This window comes from Anabrus simplex, chromosome 3 (assembly GCF_040414725.1).
Source record: "Anabrus simplex isolate iqAnaSimp1 chromosome 3, ASM4041472v1, whole genome shotgun sequence".
Classification (NCBI taxonomy): Eukaryota; Metazoa; Arthropoda; class Insecta; order Orthoptera; family Tettigoniidae; genus Anabrus; species Anabrus simplex.
In genome coordinates this window covers 27,463,654-27,484,955 of record NC_090267.1, presented here as the reverse complement: position 1 = coordinate 27,484,955, position 21,302 = coordinate 27,463,654, and the positions used below count along the sequence as shown (strand labels likewise).

The 21,302-nt window shown below is 39.6% G+C and overlaps 1 protein-coding gene across 4 annotated transcripts in view; it reads left to right on the top strand.

Moving 5' to 3' along the window:
* The window catches only part of LOC136865941 (PSME3-interacting protein), a 140,653-nt gene that overhangs the window by 15,792 nt on the left and 103,559 nt on the right, over window positions 1-21,302 (top strand). For all 4 annotated transcript variants that reach the window (XM_067142500.2, XM_067142498.2, XM_067142499.2 and 1 more), the window contains exon 3: window positions 18,488-18,586. In XM_067142500.2, the coding sequence (XP_066998601.1) occupies window positions 18,488-18,586 (99 nt within the window). The remainder of the gene's footprint in view (window positions 1-18,487; window positions 18,587-21,302) is intronic.

Here is a 21,302-nt window from a genome sequence, read left to right as displayed (position 1 = left end):
CAGTCTATAAAAGTAACTTGAAAAGTCTGGAGGAATTTAAGACGAAGTTCACAGACAAATACTGGAACGAAAACGTTCAAAGCCGTGAAAGAGAAAGGGTAGTATTTGGGAAATTCAAACATAATGAATGTGTCTCTATGACTGAGTATTTTTTGTCACATGTTATGATTTGCCAGAATTTAGACGGAATCACGGCTGATTCAGATGTAGTCAGATTACTGTTACGACATTTTCCAGACAGGGTACGCGAAGCAGCGTGTATGCAAAGTATAAAAACTATTCAGGAAATGGAGCAGTTATTAGGGAGTTTTGATGCACTAGGAAACATTGGGCATAGAACAGGAAACTCACATAATTTTGTTCCTCATAGTGAACCAAGGGACATTAGGAGACAGCCAAACTACGAGAATCGTAATCAGTTTCAGCCAAGGCATAACGGTAGGGGTGGCGCACCTGAAAATAGATCGGGAAATGCCCAACAAGTCAGAGGACAAGTTACTAACGAGCCAAGTGTAGGTACACGATCGCAACCTTTAAACTAAATGCAGGCTGTAATGATGGGTCAGAATTCCAGCCTTACCAGGAAGTAGTTAGGAATTGTGTTATGAAACTATTGCCATATGACCTAGATGTTAAGGAAGACCTTATGTGTGAACCAGATAATAATTATTTAGATTCGGGTGATGAAGTGATTAATCCTGTGGTTCAATTAGAAGTTTGGGGGGCGTATGTTCACGCGTTAATTGATACTGGAAGTCAGAAATCATGTATAAGTTCAGAATGGTATGACTCTTTAGTTAAACAGGGTATTATGATAGAAGAGATGCCTGTTAAGTCTACATTCATTATTACAGCTGTTGGTAAAAAGTCGAAACAAATATGCAAGCAGGTTGCGGTGCCGATTTGTATAGAGGGTTTTATTTCAGTACAGGTATGTTTGGTTATTCCTCACCTTGTATTTGATCTCATCTTGGGATGTGACTGGCTGACTTTAAAATCGGCTCAGCTAGATTACGATGATGCAACGGTAAATCTGAAGTGGGATAATAAGTATGTCAAACTCGAACTGAAAAATGAAATTCAGAGGAAAACGAATGTTTGTTCTATGTGGAGTGTTATTGAGGTTTCTGGATATGAGGAGAAACCCAGTGAGGGGTTTAATTTATGCCAGTTGTGGTTGAAAGAGGATCAGAAGGATGCCTTATTTGAAGCTGCGAGTAACAGTAAATTAGAGGAAGTCCAGAGGGACGAATTGTTGGCAGTGTTATGTGAACACGCTGAGATTTTTTCTAAGAAACCCGGTAAAACACATGTTTATGAACATTCTTTTTCAGTGCTGGTTGACAGTCCTTTCAGCGGGCCACGGTATGCTATCCCACACAAATATGCCAAGGCAGTTGACGATCAGATACAAGCTATGTTAGCTGATGGGATAATTGAAGTGTCTAATAGCCAGTATGTAAATTCTTTAATCGTTGTGCCTAAGAGTGATGGGAGCGTTAGAATTTGCATTGATGGGAGGGATATGAATAGACGTATTTGTACTGACCAGTTAAAATCAGACTATTGAAGAGTCAATTCAGGGCTTTGAGGGTAAAAAATGGTTTTCATCTGTTGATTTAAGAAGTAGTTTTTGGCAGATTCCTTTGAGAGTAGAGGACAGGCCTCTGACGGCATTTAGCCATAAGTACAGCTTGTATCAGTTTCAGCGCGTTCCCTACGGGACGAAGACTAGTTCTGCAGCCTTAATTAGAGCATTAAATATTGCATTAGGTGATGATACAGGTGATTTCGCCACGGTTTATATTGATGATCTGGTGATTGCGTCTAGGACCTTTGAAGAGCACTTGTGTCACTTAGAGAAGGTGTTTACTAAGTTAGAGCGTGCTGGTTTTACTTTGAAGTTAGGTAAGTGTGTTTTTGGTAGACAGGCGGTCACATTTTTGGGACACCGTGTATCTGCGATAGGGGTTACGCCTGAGAGTACAAGGATTGAGAAAATATTGAATACCAGTACACCTAGAAATATCAAGGAATTAAGGTCGTATATTGGAGTATGCAATTTCTTTAGACGCTTTGTACTAAGATTTGCAAACTTACTTGAGCCGTTTAGAGACTTGTTAAAAGCCGGCAGTAAGTGGAAATGGACAGAAGGTCACCACAAAGCTTTTAATGATTTAAAGGAAGGTTTCAGGCAAGCAGTTGTTCTTAAGTACCCCGTGGCAAATAAGAAGTATGTGTTACTCACTGACGCATCTCACTATGGTCTGGCTGGAGTATTATGTCAAGAGGATGACAACGGAGACTTAGGAATTGTGTCATTAGCGTCTAGAGGTTTAAGTGGACCGGAGAAACGGTATTCCATTACGGAGCTTGAATTCTTAGCTATTGTGTATTCCTTAAGTAAATTTAGGATGTATGTTTTAGGTGTTAAATTTGAGATTAGGACTGATCACCATGCTCTTTCATTTATACCTACATGTAAGCTATCATCCAATAGGGTTAGTAGGTGGATACTGGCCTTACAGGAGTACGATTTTTCTGTTGTGCATATAAAAGGAAAAGACAATGTCCTTGCTGATCTGTTGTCCAGAGATCAGAAATTGTGTGATGAAGGAAGTTTCCTGAAAACACAGGAAGGCATTTTAATTTGTGCATGCCTTAGTAAGGACAATAAGCCTGCTCTAAACAGATTACGCAACCTGTTGGTGGAACAGTCTGTGGACGAAGAATGTAGGGAACCTTTGTCTGTACTTCAGGGAGGTGAGCAGGTTACTGTGACTCGCGGTAGACACGTTTTTAAATTGTTAGACGGATTTCTAGCTAGAAAATGTAGCGAACATAAATGGGCTATATGTGTACCCAAATCGCTACGTGTGGAGTTAATTTGGTTCATCCACAGGGAATTAGGGCATTATGGTGCTAATAAGGTTCTGTATGAAATCCAACAGAATTTTATCTGGGACAAGATGGGAAGAGAAATCAGAAAGGTTCTTGCCACTTGTGATCTATGTCAGAGAAGTAAGATACCGAACCGTTATTTAGAGGGACCTCGTCAGGCAGTAATTGCAGAAAAATCTGGTGACTTGGTGTGTATCGACCTTTTCGGTCCTATTGTAAAAGGACAATACGGCTTTCAATATATTTTCGTTTTGATAGACGCTTTTTCTAAATTGGTCAGATTATACCCTATGAGGAAAGCAACAGGAAAATCCTGTAGTCGTATAATCCAAGAGAAGTATGTCCCTGAATTAGGTACTCCTCAGAGAATATTGTCAGACAGTGGACCACAATTTACATCGAAGAAGTGGAAAGCCGTAATTAGTGAATTAGGTATTACTCAGGTCCATTCATCCATCAGAAATCCTCAGGGGAACATGTGTGAACGGGTGATGAAGGAACTAGCGCGCATGTTTAGGTCACTAGTTCACGAGAGGCATTCCGCTTGGGTAGCGAATTTATCCCTTATTGAGACATGGATAATGCCGTTCAGCACGAAAGTACTAGATTGACACCTTTGCAAGTTCATTTCGGTACTAAGCCACAAAATGAATTGGTGAGAGTATTGGGTATTACTGAGGTGCCGCAGCGTAATGCTGAATTTTATGTTAGATTGGCCAGAGAAAACCTAGTAAAAGCTGGCAACCTTCGAAAGAAGCAGCAAAAACGTAAGGTATTGGATGAATTTGAGATAGGTGACCTTGTTCTTTTGAGAGTTCCCATGTTATCTAACAGTGAAGATAAAGTCACAAAAAAGTTTTTCCTTTTATATCAAGGACCTTATCGTATACATAAGAAACTAGGACCTTGTGCTTATAAATTATCTGACGGCGATTGCATTTTAATGGGTACGTACAACATTAGAAGTTTACGTAAATATATTACGAGTCTGGGGGATTTTCCATAGTGCTGGAATATAGGTCAGTGAGCCAGGCCACGCTTATCTCTTATATAATATACACCTGTCGCAGCGTGGAGTGACTGCTCTCTGGTAGGTGGAGTTTCCCAAGTTTTGTTTTGCTTGCTACACGATGTGTGTATACGATTGACACGAGTTCATTGCCAAGGTTACGTTTGTTCTCTTTACGTGACGCCATGTATGGGTAATCTAGTATTTGATTTTATGTAACGAGGATCATTAATATTGCAGTTTAAAATTTGTAAATTCACCGTAGACTATATTATGTCTTCATAAAGACTTGCAATAATTTTACCCTAGGCTAAAACTACGTGAATGTGTTAGCGTGTGTGAAGTGATAGTCATACAGCAAGAACGTATAAACACTTGAAAGAGTAATACGATGCATTTTGTTTATGTAAATTTTGTACAGATCTAAATTGAATTGTCAAGTGTTGCATACACTGGATTCATGAAATCAGCAAGAGATGACGAACATTTGAGAAAGTGAGACATCAGAAACTCGCTAAGTTGTAATATTGTGTTTTAATGGAAATTTTGAAGTGTTATATATTATTTGTTATTAAGTTGTAGGTGGAATCATCAAGTTGTAATTTTGTAAAATAGTGTTATGTTGTATACAGTAATGAATGAATGTACAGTTGTTTTGAAAACAAGTGAAACGTAAGTGGCAAAGTGTAAGTGTGAGCCCTCAACGAAGTACTACTTGTTTCAGGCTCAGAGGGGCGAATGTGATGTTTGGGACATCACTGAAGGTTTTTAATTATTGAACTATATATTTAATTGATAAGATGTATATATTTAATCACTGATAGGCCATGTTTAAATTAATATGTATATATATATATATATATATATATATATATAGGGTCTTTATCATCCATTTCAATCATCATTTCATTTCTTTGTATCGCGGCTATAACGTTTTCTGAACGAACAAATTATTGGGTAAAGTATTTCAACATCACGCATATATATAACTTGCAGTAAATTTTCCAATAGCCGTTGTGAGGTGACCAGAGTCAGCAGGCTAATTTCAGCCCAATTCCAGGAAAAGTACGTCATCGAGATTACGAGAGACCTTACCCTCTCCACCTCATGAAGATACAGTTGATACATTATTAACACCCACTTTTCAAACTCGGCTTGGGGACGCTTTATTTCAGCGGGAAAGTTCAGCCTATGCGAATGAACGTAATGAAGCAACGTGATGGATTGACAGCTATACATCGGAGAAGGGATGAGACCTCGAATCTTACTGGACCATGTGATATGGATGATGGAAGGAGACTTGTGAACCGATAAATACCACCGACAAGGGCTGGAGAGGACATTCATTCGGACAGCCGGACTTTCTCATTTATATACTTATTCATTCTACGTCTACACATCGGAGAAGATTTTAACTTAGTTCACTTCGCATCTGAGTATATTCTACTCAAAAGTTACTCTCATTGGGACTTGTTATCTCAATGATGAGAGGTAGTCAACGGGAGACCGGTTCTGACTGGTATAGGGGAGCAGAGCTTTTATTATGAGTTTAGCTACGCTACTTTTCCGTAATAAGGAAGAATACAAGTGTATTCTCTCCATGAACATAACCCATGGTGGTTTTGCACTTAAAATTAGGACTCATTACGACTTCATGTAAGGAGTACAGTAGGAAGTGCTAAGGACAGGAAATGTGGATGTAGGACTGGAATTCAACAACAGATAAGGCAGCCTGTACGAGAGATCCACCCATCTTCAGCTTCAAGACAACAGAGTCTACATTTGGTGAGCTTATGGCATAAGTTACTGCAAGTCTTCGCGCAACAGTTCATTTTCTTAGAGTTAATTTCATTCACTTTTTCTTTTGCTTCCGTAAGTTCAGATTTCGTTAATACGCCGTTAGGTCACATTTTTCATCTTAATAAATAGCTGTTTTAATTTATATTTTATGAAATGATTATTAATGATCCTTAAATTCCAAGTTAGTGTACTTAATGATTTGTGTTCCGTTCACCCCACCCCTGGGAGTTTTTTGAGTCTCATTACGTATTTTTATTTATTATTATTATTATTATTATTATTATTATTATTATTATTATTATTATTAATTATCTACTTTTGTTTTCAAGCCATAAGCTTGAAGACTGGCGCCCTTGGGATACTGTTTCTGGAGAAACAGTGACATATCATTTATTTATTTTAATATTAAAGTGACCCGCCACGTTATAAATTTGTCATACATCTGTGGGCAAAGTGGGTACGTCACAACTATTTACAACATAAGCTTGGAGCTCCCAGATCACAAACTTTACATGAGCACTACTGCTCCCTTTTAACCAACAGTCAGACGGATCTCCCAGTTTCTTTTATACCAATAGTAAGAGCATCTTTGCTCTACAAATTTACACTTAGGAATCTATTTTCTTTTAACATTCACACTTTCTAGGCCTATCAAAGGCACAACCTACATTTAGCAAAATCAAACAGTATTCACTGTCTTTAACAGCTCAACTGTCTGATATTTTTAGCATGAAAAGAATGACATAGATTTTAACAGGGGGAACGCACCCATTCTACCAGGCGTTTGGAAAAAAAAAAAAAGGTTAAATTACTGGCCCAAAAACCAAAATGGTAAGGAGGCAAACACTTACACTCCTAGAAAGTTACATTAAATGCATAAAACACTATTTGGGTTTATGGCCCGAAGTTAGAGGCTAAGCCTATATACTGAGGTGACTAGATGGAGAAAAATATTTAAGTTACAGAAATTACAAGATAGAAAAGTTACAAAATCATAGCCACTTCACAATCAAGTTGAGAGGTAACACTAGAGGATACATTACTCTCTATTCCCTGATTTCGGTTAAGTTCTTTCGGCTTGTTTGGAATTCACATTGAGAGTTTGAAATTTACAGTTTAGAAAATGAAGTGACATTACTAAAGATTTGAAACCTTCTCCTAGAGCTAGATTTGAAAGTCTATCAGATTTTCAACTGGATCTGCCATTACCTTGAGCTGTTGGGCCTCCCGAAGATGGACGAGACGCCCTTGCCTCCCTTATGAACACAGACTAGATGTAGACTGGAGCAATCGCAAAGACATGTTGTTTCAAAAAGTGCCAGCTTTTATAGTAGAGGGGAAAGTTCCAGAAAACTATGGGTTAAGGACCAACACACCCCCAATTCTCATTGGATAATCCAATAAATACCAGAAGGTTTTGATTGGTAGAAAAATACATGTACAGAATTTTTCATTGGCCAACATCTTAAGTTGGCGGGAAGAGATAGAAGTGTTGTAAACCTTAACACACTGAAAACAAACAATAAACACTTCAGTTTAGGAAACCTTAACATACAAAATTACTCTAGAAATTTAATAGCTCATCTTCACAGCAGAGGGCACAGCATAAATTTATAGTAACGTCATCTGTTGAGAAATGTTCAAACTTCTTGCACTAGTTGTTGCAAGGATTAAATTTCAGATGGTATTCCCCACGGCGCTTGATTTAAATGTACGAGGCGGGTACACCTCCAGTACACTTACAACAATGCGTTTTCGTTTAGTTGACATCATTTAATAAGCACGCACTTGCCACTGTATTTTTAACACAACTGATTGCTGTACCTTGCTACTGTATTTCAAAAGAACCTAGTCCAGATGCCTGACACAGCGCTGGTAGGATAAGAATAAGATACGATAGTGTACCATTATAAGCAGGTGGTACATGTTGCAATGGGGTAAGAAAAACATTGGAACTTCAGTATAGAACTGCAAGGCCAGTGGAACGACCTCGAGTGAAAGAACAATAATAGTCTACATAATCTTCATGACAAATAATACAGTAATAATAATAATAATAATAATACACATGTGGGGATTTACCGGTTACCTCCATCGGGCGCGTCCCATTGGAATTGGGGTAGCTCGCTGGCTCTGCCGCCAGCAGAGTCAGAGGGTAGTAGGGAAATAAAATACCACTGTGAAAAAAAAACTGGTCCCTTGCCAGGGTTATGGTGAAGACTGGTAAATGACCAGAAGCCAGAAAACATCTTGAGGCAACCTCTAGGGCTAACAACCCTAGTTGTAAAAGGATGGGTACCCGTCCAAAGCAAAGTCAAGTCAAAAAGCATGATGGCACAACATTTCAAGAAACACACCCCAGGGGGTAAATCTTCGGATAAATCCCTCGTCGTGAACGCCACGGCGCACAAGTCTCGTTCGGATTCTTGGGGAGACTTGACATCATGCAAGAGACGAGTCGGAGCGTCTCGGTGTACCCCGAAGAGTCAAAAACTCAGGCCAAAATCTAAAACCTTTCTAGCAACTTTCAACATAAATTCACTTACACAAACTGGCAAGCTGAAAACTCTCACCAAAGCTCTTCACGAAAATCAGATATCCATAATGGCCCTACAGGAAACAAGGTACCCAGATGAAGAGATTTTTGAATCCGAAGGCTACCGATTTTTCAAGAGCAAAACGCAAAGAGGAATCCTCAATGGAGCTGTGATGCTTGGAACCGCGTTTGCTGTTAGAACCAAGATCCTTAAATCGGTTGCAAATTTCGAACCTGTGAATGACAGATTGTCTATACTCACAATTAAATGCGCAAACAAAACCTACACCCTAGTTAATGCACATGCTCCTACAAACGATAAGAACAAGTCTGATCCAGACAAAGTTGATAATTTCTGGGACCTACTGGATGAGAAATTAAACAAAATCCCCAAACACCATGTCAAGCTTCTTTTGGGTGACTTCAATGCCCAACGAGGTCGTGAACAGAAGTACAAGAAAGTTATAGGAAATTACCCTGCTCACAAAAGAACCAATCCCAACGGCAAAAGATTGGTGTCCATTTGCGAAAATCACAACCTGCAGGTCATTTCGACCCACTTTCGCCATCTACCCAGAAAGCAAATGACTTGGCGTTCTCCCGTCCAAGCTCTCGGAGAGTTCCAAATTGATCATGTTGCAATCTCCAGGAGAAACAGCCCTGAGATTATGAATGTCAAGGTAAAGAATGGCATAAATGTGGCCTCAGATCATTATATGTCTCTTATAAAATTCAAACCAATTCCCGCAAACACAAGGAAGACAACCAAACAGATCACACGCTTCGACAATGATAAACTTCGGCAAAGGGTCGAGGAGTTCCAGGAGAAGGCTAGACCAAATGACTGTGACTTTAACAACACCAAAGACGTTGCAGAAATCAAGAGAAGCAAAAAGCATGCCTGGTGGAATAGTACCTGCGAATCAGTCCTCCAAGAAAGACTCAATGCGTGGAAACAGTACTACTCTACGAAATCAGAAAATGATTGGGAAACCTATAAAACCCAACGTGCCCAAGCAGCTAGGGTGTTCAGAACTGAGAAACGGAAATACGAAAATTCTCTCATTGAAAAGATAGAACAAAACTTTAGGAAGAATGAAAGCAGAGAGTACTACAGAGCCTTCAAACGCAAACTCACTGGCTATAAACCACCATCTCTATGCTTTGAGCGGAAGGACGGCACACTGGCGACGTCAAATGAAGAAAATTGCAGCATTCTGGCAGATTACTTCAAGAATTTACTGAATTGCTCTAAACCCCAAAGCGTCATTGAGACCAAGGAACCCTTACTCAGGTACCCAAATTCCAGACCACCCGACAGAGATGAAATCAAGCGCCACATTGCCCGTCTCAAAAATAACAAAGCGCCGGGGGAAGACTCAGTAGTAGCAGAACTGTGGAAATATGCCCCAGAGGAATCACTTGATTTCTTGCAAAAGCAAATAGAAGAAATTTGAAACAAGGAGACCCTACCTGAAGATTGGAAAATAGCTTTGATCCATCCATTACACAAAAAAAGGCAGCATGAAGAAAATCAACAACTACAGAGGAATATCTTTGCTACCCGTGACTTTTAAAATTCTATCACTTGCCATCCTGGAGCGTTTGGAAGCACAAGTCGAACATCAAATAGGTGAATACCAAGGAGGGTTCAGAAAAGGTCGCTCAACAGCTGAACAGATCCAAAATCTCAAAACGATCATCCGATATTGTACACTAAGGTCCAAGCAGTATGTGTCTGTCTTTGTGGACTTTAAGAAAGCGTACGACTCCATTGACCGGGAAGTCCTGCTAAACATCTTAAATGAATTTGGAGTTGATTTGAAACTGCTGGCATTAATTAGAGCCACCCTGACCGATACAAAATCCAAGGTAAAGTTCAACGGATGTCTCTCGCATTCCTTTGACATCAAAACAGGAGTCCGACAAGGTGATGGGCTATCCCCGATACTCTGCAACTGTGTTCTTGAAAAGATCATCAGAACATGGCGGGTGAGATTGCAGAAAACCAACTACAGTCCATTGAGAATAGGAACCAAATCCAAGGGGATTGCAACAGACTGCTTAGCATTTGCCGATAATATTGCTGTTCTCTCAAACGACATAGAAATCGCTAGAGCTCAAGTTGAAATTTTAAAAGAAATTGCTGGACAAACTGGTTTGCAGATATCGTTTGAGAAAATAGAAGTAATGACTAACATCAAAGAGGCTCCACCAAAACTCCATACAAAATACGGGGACATCACCCAAGTAGAAAAATTCAAATACCTGGGTGAGATCATCATGAAAAATGGACTGGACAAAGAAGCACTTCAGGAGCGAGTACGCAAACTGGAAATAGCCTACCAAACATCCCGCACAATCTACAACAAAAAATGCCTTTCCCAAAACACCAAGATACGTCACTATGAAACAGTTCTGAAGCCAGTAGTTCTATATGCAGCCGAAACCCTGTCACTAAATGCCAACAAAGGACTCCTTGAAGAACTGGAGAAAAGAGAACGCAAAATTGTGAGAGGAATCTTGGGATCAAAGTACAGAAATGGAATCCATCAAAAGAGATCCAACAAGGAAGTCTACAGCAAAATAGAGAAAATTACCGACACAATCAGAAAAAGACGGGCACGATTTTACGGTCATCTGAAAAGAATGGAGGGAAGAAAGTTAACTAAAGAAATCTTTCACTTTTTTGATTCAAACCCCAAAACTACAATTCCCTGATTTAGAAATACCAAAGAAGACCTGCAAATGCTGCATATCTCAGCTGAAGACGCCCTTAACAGAGATCTCTTCCGCAAGAAAATATTGACGAACGGGCTAAACCGAGACGAGCAACCGAAGAGAAGACACGGTGCCCCTTGGACAGAGGAGCGTAAGCAGGCCCACTCACAAAGAATGAGGGAAATTTGGGCTCTAAAGAAAGCCAAGTTTAGTGTCAAATGCAACAAGACTTAACATGGTCCTTGATGGCCCCAGCGAATTATATAATAATAATAATAATAATAATTCCTGTCTGTTTAAGAAAAAATGTATCATGGAACAAAGTAGATGTTAAGAAACTGTTTTGTTTTATGCTACACGTGCATTCTGGCATACATCATAATATAAAAATAGGGTTTGCCTAGTAGCTCTCAGGGCATATAGCAAGAGCATTACTAATATCGACGGCTAAGAATGAGGTGGTAAAAACAAAATATTAAAATACTATTTTGCCAGAGCACTTCGGTTAAGCCGGGTTTCAATTAAGAGAAGTTCGGTTAAGTGGGGCTCTACTGTATTTTATTTCTTAGAAAATAGTGTCAAAAAAAGAATGGCTTTAGAAATTTCAGATCTTGCACAATAAGGAGGCAAAGAAAATTCTGAAGCATGTGTGTACTAGGCGGTTATCTTTAGGGAGATGTTTGGATAGACTACTGGACTAGTGTGATCCGCTTCTTTCTTTCTTCAAGGAGGAAGAAATATTATGTACCCGAACATTTCTACAAGCTTGACATCTTTCAGAATACCTAGAGTTGAATAAAGTGGATACAAAGAGTATCAGAAGAAGAGAATTCCTGATTCTGCTAATACACATGCCCCTAAAAGAATTGCATGTTCTTCCAAACGTGACAGACCCATCCTAGTACTCTACTCTCTCCGTTTCAATGCTTGTGAGGTGGCAATGATACTTATTCCATCGTCACTTCCTTTTGCTACCCATGAGCACCGTGAAATTCATTGTGAATGAAGGAACTCTACTCTGGTATTCTTCACTAAAAAATGTAATCTTGTGTTATTGCAGTATTAAGTGTATTAAGTCTCCCACAGAAAGAGTTTTCAGTGTTAATAGGAAAAAAAACAAAAACAGAAGCACTTCAGGCCTACAAAAATGACATCTAAACTGCAATCGCTTTTGTTCATAAGGTGAAAAATGTCCTCACAGTGGGAAGAATGCTACGAGAAAAATCCCAGACAAAAGCACCTGCTGCATGGGAAATAAGTTACAAAGAATATTTTATGACAGAACTATTTATTTATTTATTTATTTATTTATTTATTTATTTATTTATTTATTTATTTATTTATTTATTTATTTATTCACAAAGCACAAGATACAGCTACACTGAGCAAATTTCACTTGCACTGTCAACAGACTATTTAACAAACGTAAACGTTCATAATAAAATATAACAAACATAACAAAATATAACAAGATCAGGTACACATCCTACTAATAACTGTCCAAATCGAAAACCATGAGAATGTCCATGTTCATAGCCAAGTCGTCGTGGGTCAAGATGGCAGTATAATCCCTTCACATCAAATCTTTAAGATACTATTTACACACCTCTCGAATACACTTTTATTTGATGCTATATCAAGCTCTTGTCTCCTATTAACATTGTTAAAGAGTGTTGGGTGGCGGATTAGGAAAGATCGTTGAAGTATTGAGTGCTGAGTGTGGGGAATGTGGAGAAAGTCTTTGGTTCTGGTGGAGCGGGAAGGAACGCGGAGAGAGAAGAGTGAGACAAGATGTTCCGAGCGGTAGTGTCCATTTAAGATTCCGTGGAGGAAACTCAGGTCAGCTACCTGTCGCCTGATGTGCAGTGGTGACTCATTAATTGCCATTAATACCTGCTGTGTAGACAGATTTCTGAGCTTGGGGTTTCTGTTCCTTACAATTGCAGCAAAGGAGGACACTGCTCTGTCTAACTGCTTAGTATTGGAGGGGGCGGCTGTTGTCCAAATCGGAGAGCAGTAGTTTGAGAGGTTGAATGATCGTCAGGAAGAAGTGACGAAGAGCAATGGGGTCAGAAATTTCTGTGAAACGATAGAGAATGCCTAGTAATTTCATAGCCTTGGTTGTATGTGTTTCTACATGGGTCTTAAATTGTAATTTTGTATCGAATATTACACCTAGGTCACGCTGTTGCGTAACCACGGTAATGGGCTTGTCGAGTAGGTAATATGATGTCGGTAGAGGAGATTTACGTAGTGTTATGGTCATGTGGCTGCATTTTTGTGGATTGGGGATAAGTTTCCAAGTACGGCACCAGTTCGAGAGGGCATTGAGTGAGGACTGTAGCAGAGCTGCATCTGCTGGATTCCTGATCTCCCTAAATATCTTGCAGTCGTCAGCAAAGAGTAGAGTATTTGCTGTTTCGTTGAGTTCGGACAGCAGATCTTCCATAAACAAAGAAAACAGCAAGGGGCCAAGAGTACTGCCTTGTGGGACACCGGAGGTGACTGGTAACCATGAGGATGAAGTGCCTGATATTACCACTCTCTGCCAACGGTTATGTAGGAAGCCAGCAAGAAGGGTCAGAAGACTGCCATCTATATTCAATCGTTCGGAGAGTTTATGGAGCAACAGAGTATGGTCTACAGAATCGAAAGCTTTTGAAATATCTACGTAGCAGATATCCAGCTGTGATTTAGCTGCAATGGCGTGTGATGCGAAGCTATGCAGAGTGGCCAGATTTGTTAGACAATAGCCACCTGGTAGAAAACCATGCTGCTTGGTTGAGATATACGGCAAAGTGAATGCGAGGAGACGCTGGTGTATAATTTTTTCAAAGATAAAGGATAGTGTGGGGAGAATAGAGATTGGTCGGTAAGATGAAACATTAAATTTGTTGCCTGATTTGAGAAGTGGAACAATATTTGCCTGTTTCCAGGTAATAGGAAAATAGCCCGCGACAAAACATCTGTTAAATAATTTAGAGAGAGGGACGCAAAGATTGCTGGCAGTATTTTTTAGGAAAAGAGGGCCTATAGTGTCGGCACCGGTAGCTTTGTTGGTACGAAGAGTTTGAAGAATGTTATGAACTTCACTTGGTGTGGTAGTTATGCTTGATAGGGTTCTGTTTGAAGCTGTACCAACGGGAGGGAGCGGTTGGTTTTGTAAGGGAGGGGAGAAGTTGGAGAAGAAATACCTGTTGAACAGTTCATTGCGATCGGCGCCATCTGCTGTTGCATCGTTTGTGGTTCACGCTGACAGGAATCCGCTCCGTCCTTCTCCGTGTGTTGATGAGACTCCAGTAGCGCTTGGGATTGCTGCGGACGTTTTCAGTGACAGTGTCTACGTGTGTTTTGTAGTCTCTTCTGACCATAAACCTCGCATGGCGGCAGATTTTAACGAAGGTATTGTGAGTGTGTGGGTTAGGGAAGTCTTTCCACAGGCGCCAAGCTCTCTTCTTATTAAATAGTATCAGTCTGGTCTCTTGTGATATCCAGTGTTGATGTTTGCTAGTAGTATCCCGTTGTGCATGTACGAAGTCTTTAATTGCAGCTTGCAGCCAATCGTACAGCAGGTCAAGAGCCGATTGGATATCAGCTATTTCGAGCAGACTCCAGGGAAGGCATTCCAGGGCACGACACATTGCAGGCCATTACATAAAATCAGCTTCATGGTCCGTATCACACTTCAATAGATTCACAATTAAGTATTTATTTATTTTCCACCTAGTCGATACAATGATTGCTTAAGGCAATTTTTAATGGTCAAAAGTGGTACATGTTTCGTATATTATCAACATCTTCAGCCACATAACACTGTTTAGATGAAAAATATATAAAATTGACAAAGTAATGCTTTAGAGGAAGTGTCCTTAAAATTAACATAAGATTGACAAGATGTAGGTAGGGTGGTAGGATGTCCTGCTGTGAGGCTTTGAGGAGGGGTGGGGAAGGAGGAATGTAGCATCGAGGGACTGGTGGTCGCACAGGAAAAGGTTTCTGCCTGGGGTTATTGTTTTAAGTTCTAATGAGGAGAGTATGAAGTCCAGGGTGTTGGGTCCACGGGTTGGGTACATATTAAACTGTTTCAGTCCGAGGCCATTAAAATAAAACTGTCTATAAAGTATGTGTCACAGTTGTTAGCTGACTGTCCGGTAGTTGGAGAAGACCACTTTATAGACAGGTTAAAGTCGCCCATTAAAATTACTTCACCATGAGAGAGCGCTGCAATGACTGAGTCCAGGCACTGTTCAAGGTCACAGAATGGGCTGTTTGGTGGTCTGTAGTAACATCCCACAAGTACAGGGCATCAAGGAAAGAGTAGCTCCACCCACACTAACTCACAGTTCCGTTCGAGATCTGTCCACCGTTTACATGGTAACGCACTGTATACTGCTAGCATCACTCCACCACCTAGAGTAGCGCGATCACGACGGAATATGCTGTAATTAGCACTAAGTGGTAGTTCACTGTCACTAGCCCAAGAGAGCCATGTTTCAGTAAGTCCAATCACGTCACCTTCTCTTAAATCTGGTAGGGATAGTTCACAATCAGACAACTTATTGTTTAGGCTTTGCACATTCTGACAATAGATGTTTGTCTGTTTTCATTTCACAAGTGGTGGGACCGGGGTTTAAGTGGACATCTCCAGCCAGTAGTAGGAGACAAAACAAGCCCCTAATCGCTGATCGACCAGGCCTAGGCTTGTTCGGCTCCGAGTTAGTAGGGAGGCGCCTATAAGTCTGGAAAATGGCGCATCCAGTCAGAGAGAACGCCGGAATGTAGTAGTTTCTCGCTGCTAGTAGCCATGCAAAAGGAGAACTCACTTTTTCACTTGCACACACCGATTCCTTAACTCGAATAGACCCGTGCAGAGAACCGTAAAGCGCAACAACTCTGATTATTACCACACAAACAACACAAACTGCAGCAGCACTAAGCTTGCGCGTGTCTCCTCTAGCCGCCATCTTGAGCCCCTGGTAATAAGCAAATTTATTGTGTAATAGGATATCATTTAGAATAGATTGTTGTTGGGAAGGGCAAAGAGGGTGTCATTATCGAGAAGGAATGAGTGTGGTTTGGATTTGCCTCCAAAATTTTTCAGAGGTGAAGGGGAGAGGGATTAAGGAAAAGCCACTTCAAAGGTTGGCACCTCTGATAAAAGAAAAGCATTGATTTATCATTTTTCTTTACTGTAGCCAATCAAAGACTTTGTCCAAAAGAATTGTAAGACTCTTATAGATTATTTTCATTGAGCTTTTTAATGGATAATGTTAGGAAAAACATTCCCTCTGCAATGCAAGGTGGGAAATCGGAAATAAGTGCCAAAAACAGAATTTCCCACTAAAATTGGAATGATTGGCAACCTTAGCAGGAGTTATGAAGATAATGCTAGTTGTAAATCTCTGATTTGGAATAAGGCACAAATATTTTTATAGGAAGACAGGCTGCAGATCTTGCGCTTCAGGTAATGGTGTGCAAAGTTGTAACAGGGAACTTTAATATAATGGTATCATGTGTTAATGGATGCTGATTTTTCCCCCAAAACCCTGGCTAATGAGAGGAAACTAGGAATTGTAGAGGGAAAAAATATACGAAGATCGATGAAATATAAACAGGATTTTTATTCCTGAACATCAATTGGTAGGACTGGCCCCGCACTTCTGGTGTGCTTAGGGCTCACCTTGTGCAGCGTGCCTTGTGTAAGGCGGGCCCAGAGGGCGGTGAGGTAGGGACGTGTTGCGCAAGAGGGTGTTGTTCATAACTTGAAAGATCGTACGCCTATTTGAGAGCTTAATGCTTTTAAAGACTGATTACCGGGTGACTTGGCCGTGCAGACAGAGGCGCACTGCTGTGAGCTTGCATCCGGGAGACAATGGGTTCGAATGCCACTGTCAGCAGCCCTAAAGATGGTTTTCCGTGGTTTCCCATTTTCACACCAGGCAAATGCACAAGGTGAGCCCTATACATATATCTTACTTCACATGTTTGTCTTGCCCTGTCTTAAACTTACATTCATCTAAATAAGCTTCTCTTTCTTATAGGATTTGTAATCCCTATTGGACTGGGAACAACAGTGGCCCAACGAACTATGGCCTACTTGTATAATCCCACTATCTCATAATTGTGTCGGTAATGCTAAGATTTTGAAGAACCTGCTTATAATATCTGTTCTTCCTCATGTTCACTTGAAGAACACGATTTTAACATGCTCATCAGGATATTAATTTGTACATCTGATTTTTAACATATTTAACCACATCTTGGTTCCATTGCCAGTGATTTTAATTTATTGCACAAAACCACACAAGACTATTATGCTCTAACACATTGTAAGAGACCAAGTGCTACGTATTTCATATTATTTTAACCTAGTGTGTGATTTTATAACATGTGTTGTGTCATTTGCATTCACTGTTAAGATAATTCCAGTATGTTCTTTTACTTGGTTGTAATTTTAGGCTGATGATGACACCATATATAGATGTCGAAACCGGTACCTTAAATAAAATATGTTGTAAATAACATTCCTCTACAACACGCATTGTATCGAAAAGGTTGAACTTTTACCCAAAATTTTAACATTGTGACTGCACTTATTGTATGGATACGGAAAATGTCTTAAAATTCCCTGCTAATGAAGACTACATTAAAATCTGTCAGAGAGTGGACTGGTGTCCGCATTTTAAAGCGCGCAGAAGTTGTAAGTGTTAAACTCGCACCTTTGAGTTTCGACTCAGTCATTTGAGTTGGTCAAAATGGTGGCCAGAGTCATTCCTATACGTAAAATTCTTGTTAATAAAAAAGGTGAATTGTATTGATTAGGTGGATGCAGTAAATTTTATTCTTGTTAAGAATTTTACTTATTTTTATCTTCAATACGGAACAGACATGAGATTTGTTACTTGTAACAAAGTCATTCCTGTCGGCCACACATAGTCAAGTGTAACCTCCAATTCATTGTCTAAGTGTGTGACCAGAAAATAATGTTGAATAACCCACTGCTCTGAAATAAAAGGCTTCTACTAACATTTTGTTTGGAGTGTGATCTACAATAATATTTTGATATTTTTATTGGCTCTTGTGCATGTTTTCATATTTGTTACTTGGTGTTTTTCACACCTTTCAGAGCACTTATTATTTTATAAGCCCCAGCGGAAAACGTTTTCATATTTGTTCTCTCGTATTTGTCACACCTTTTAATACTTTCCTCTCATCTTTAGAAATGGTAGGTACGGTTTTCATTGTACCCACAAATACACGATGTAAAATGCCCCTATGTCGGAAAACATCGTGTCCAGTGTTTCCATATCTTTGTTGGATATTTTTTATTCGTATATTCAGTAGTACGTTTTTTTCGCTTAACACGTTCTTTTTTATTGTCCCTTGTAGAAATGTCTTAACAAGGTTTTACTGTAATGTAATTATTAGAAAATTCACTTTCATTCTCGCAATTCTGTCCATTGAAGTTTCTGAATTCATTTGTGAATTCAATAATTTGCAAGTGTGAATTTTACTTACAGAACGTCCTGAGGAGCCTTATGACCCTCGCTCTCTATTTGAAAGGTTGGAAGAACAAAAACAGAAGAGAGAGCTGGAATATGAGGAGGCACACAGGCTAAGTAAGTCACTTTTGATAGCTAATTTTACTTAGAGTTACAAGAGTTCTTGTGCTTTACAATGGCGAAAAATGAGGGTATCCTCCTATTCAATACATCATATATTCCGTCATTAGACGGAGCAAACAAATTCAGACATGTTTCGGCTCGCTTGAGCCATCTTCAGTGAAAAAAAATTAGGGGGTTGGAATAATTTACATAATATAAGTTGAAAAAATGCTAAAAAAACATAATGAAAGAGTAAACAAAAAAACAAAAGAGAGCTTAGACGGAAAACAAAATTAGCACAAATATACACTATTTACATCAATATGCAGAGCAAAAAACTTACTGTGACAAAATTCAGTGAAGCAGGTGTTAATTTGAAATAATAATTCATACTAAAAACTGCGTTAACCTAAGAAACAAGGGAATGAGAAAACAAATGATGCAGATGGAAACAAATAATAGTAGCGCATGGTGAGGTTGTGGACCTCATAGTTTACAAATTATTGGCTTTAAAATTGACAAAACAGTTTGAAATTGCTGTCAGAATCATCCTAGTGGAAACCCATCACAACAAATTGGTCAGGAGGAGAGCGGGAGCAAACATTTTTGAGAGAAACCAAGCCTGAATTAACCTGCAGGCGAAAAGCCTGTGACAAATAGAAAAAACAACATGAAATTTAAGGCTTTAGAAATAGCAGCATTCTCAATATCTTCTCAATCTAGCGGTCCCTTTCTTCATTATTGTTTCATAATGTTGGCTGGTGTTTTTGCCTTATTATAGAGGGGTCGGAAGGGCCGCATATAAAAATATGAGAAGCTGTGTTAGGTAGAAGACAGATGCATAGTAAATTGTAGTAATCTAGTGGAAACCGTCAATGAAGTTCTAATGGTGTGCAGTAGGTGGTTGTCCTCTCTAGTGGCCTGGCTTTCTCAAAGTAACGGTCTCGTTCGCGTGATCAAGTCTATTGTTGGTTCGGCTGTGTTTGCTAGGATGGAAGGAGCGGAGGGGGAAGGGGAGGTGCAGGGCTGGTTTGAGGAAGGGAGGGGTGTTGAGTTGGAGAGATGGAGGTGGGTTTGTTTGGCAAATATAAGGAATGAATGTTTCAAGAGGATGTTAGTTTACTCGCTGACTTCTAAAGCTCGAATGGAGTGGCCTTCACAAAGTGATGGTCTCGGTCGCGTGATCGAGTCTATTGTTGGTTTGGCTGTGTTTGCTAGGTTGGAAGGAGCGGAGGGGGAGGGTTGGTGTGAGGAGGGGGGGGGGGGGGAGTGGTGGTGAGTCGGAGAGATGGAGGTGGGGTTTGTTTGTGTTATGGAAATTCTGACAAATGTATGGAATGAATGTTTCAAGTAGAATGTTCTTTTTCTCGCTGACTTCATTTAAATTGTGAGTGGGGTTCATAAACTGATCTAAACCGATGTGGATGCTCTCAAGAATGTTGAGCAAGGTGCCTTTTTGCTCATAATGCAAGATCTTCAGGTCTTTATCTATTGAAGTGTATTCGTGGCTGGATGCTTTATGGTGTTCGCTCATAGCTGAAAAACGATTATATTTGAGAGCGTTGCGATGTTCGGCGTATCTTATGACGAAATTGCGGCCTGTTTGACCTATGTAGCTGGAATTACAGGAATGGCACTTTAATTTGTAAACTCCGGAGTTCAAATATTTGTTGTTGATGTTGCTATTGTTATTGTTGACAGTGTGTGGATTGAAAATGAGTTTGGAGTTGGTGTGGGAGGTTCTGTAAGCTATTTTGATGCTGTGTTTCTTGAAAATATTAGAAATTTGGTAAATGCTACTATTATTGAAAGTGAATGTGGAAAATTTTTCTTTTGGAGCGGAATCTTTTACTAGGGTAGTCTTGGGTCTGCTTTTGTATCTATTGATGATTCTGTTGATGAAGGTTCTATTGAAACCATTGTGTTCTGCAATGTTGTAGATGGTATTAATTTCTTTTTTGTAATTCTTGCGAGATAAAGGGATAGTTAATGCTCTGAGGACCATGCTATTGTAAGCTGCTTTTTTATGTATGTCTGGGTGCACAGAGGTCTGATGGATGGTATTGATGGTGTGGGTGGGTTTCCTGTATATATTGAAGGATAAAGTGTTGTTGCTGTTGCGCATAATGGTTAAGTCCAGGTAATTAAGGGCTTTATTGTTTTCTGACTCTATGGTGAATTTTATATGTGGGTCAATAGAGTTGAGAAATCCAAGTACTGTGTTGCTGTTAGTAACGTGGGAGTCTAAAATAACAAAGGTGTCATCTACAAAGCGTGTCCAGTGTTGAATGCCGTTGATCTTGCCAATGATGTGAGAATGTTCTAAATGATCAATGTAGATGTCTGCAAGGATTCCTGAAGCTGGTGACCCCATGGGAAGACCTATCTGTTGGTAAATGACATTATTGAAAGTGAAGAAATTGTTGTTCAAAGTAAATTCCAGAATTCGAATAAATTCATCTATTTCGCCTATTCTTAAAATGCTGAATTTGGAGAGATTGTTTTTGATCAATTGTACGGTGCTATTAACGGGAACATTAGCGTACATGTTAGTAATATCAAAAGATTGAAGAGTGTGGTGTTTGGATAAATTAAAGTGTTTGATCTTATTGCAGAATTCTAAGGAGTTCTTTACTGATGTGTTGGCTTGAAAATGATAGTGTGACTTGAGGAATTTGTGAATGAATCGAGATACTTCATAGGTCGGACTGTTTCTGAAATTGATAATGGG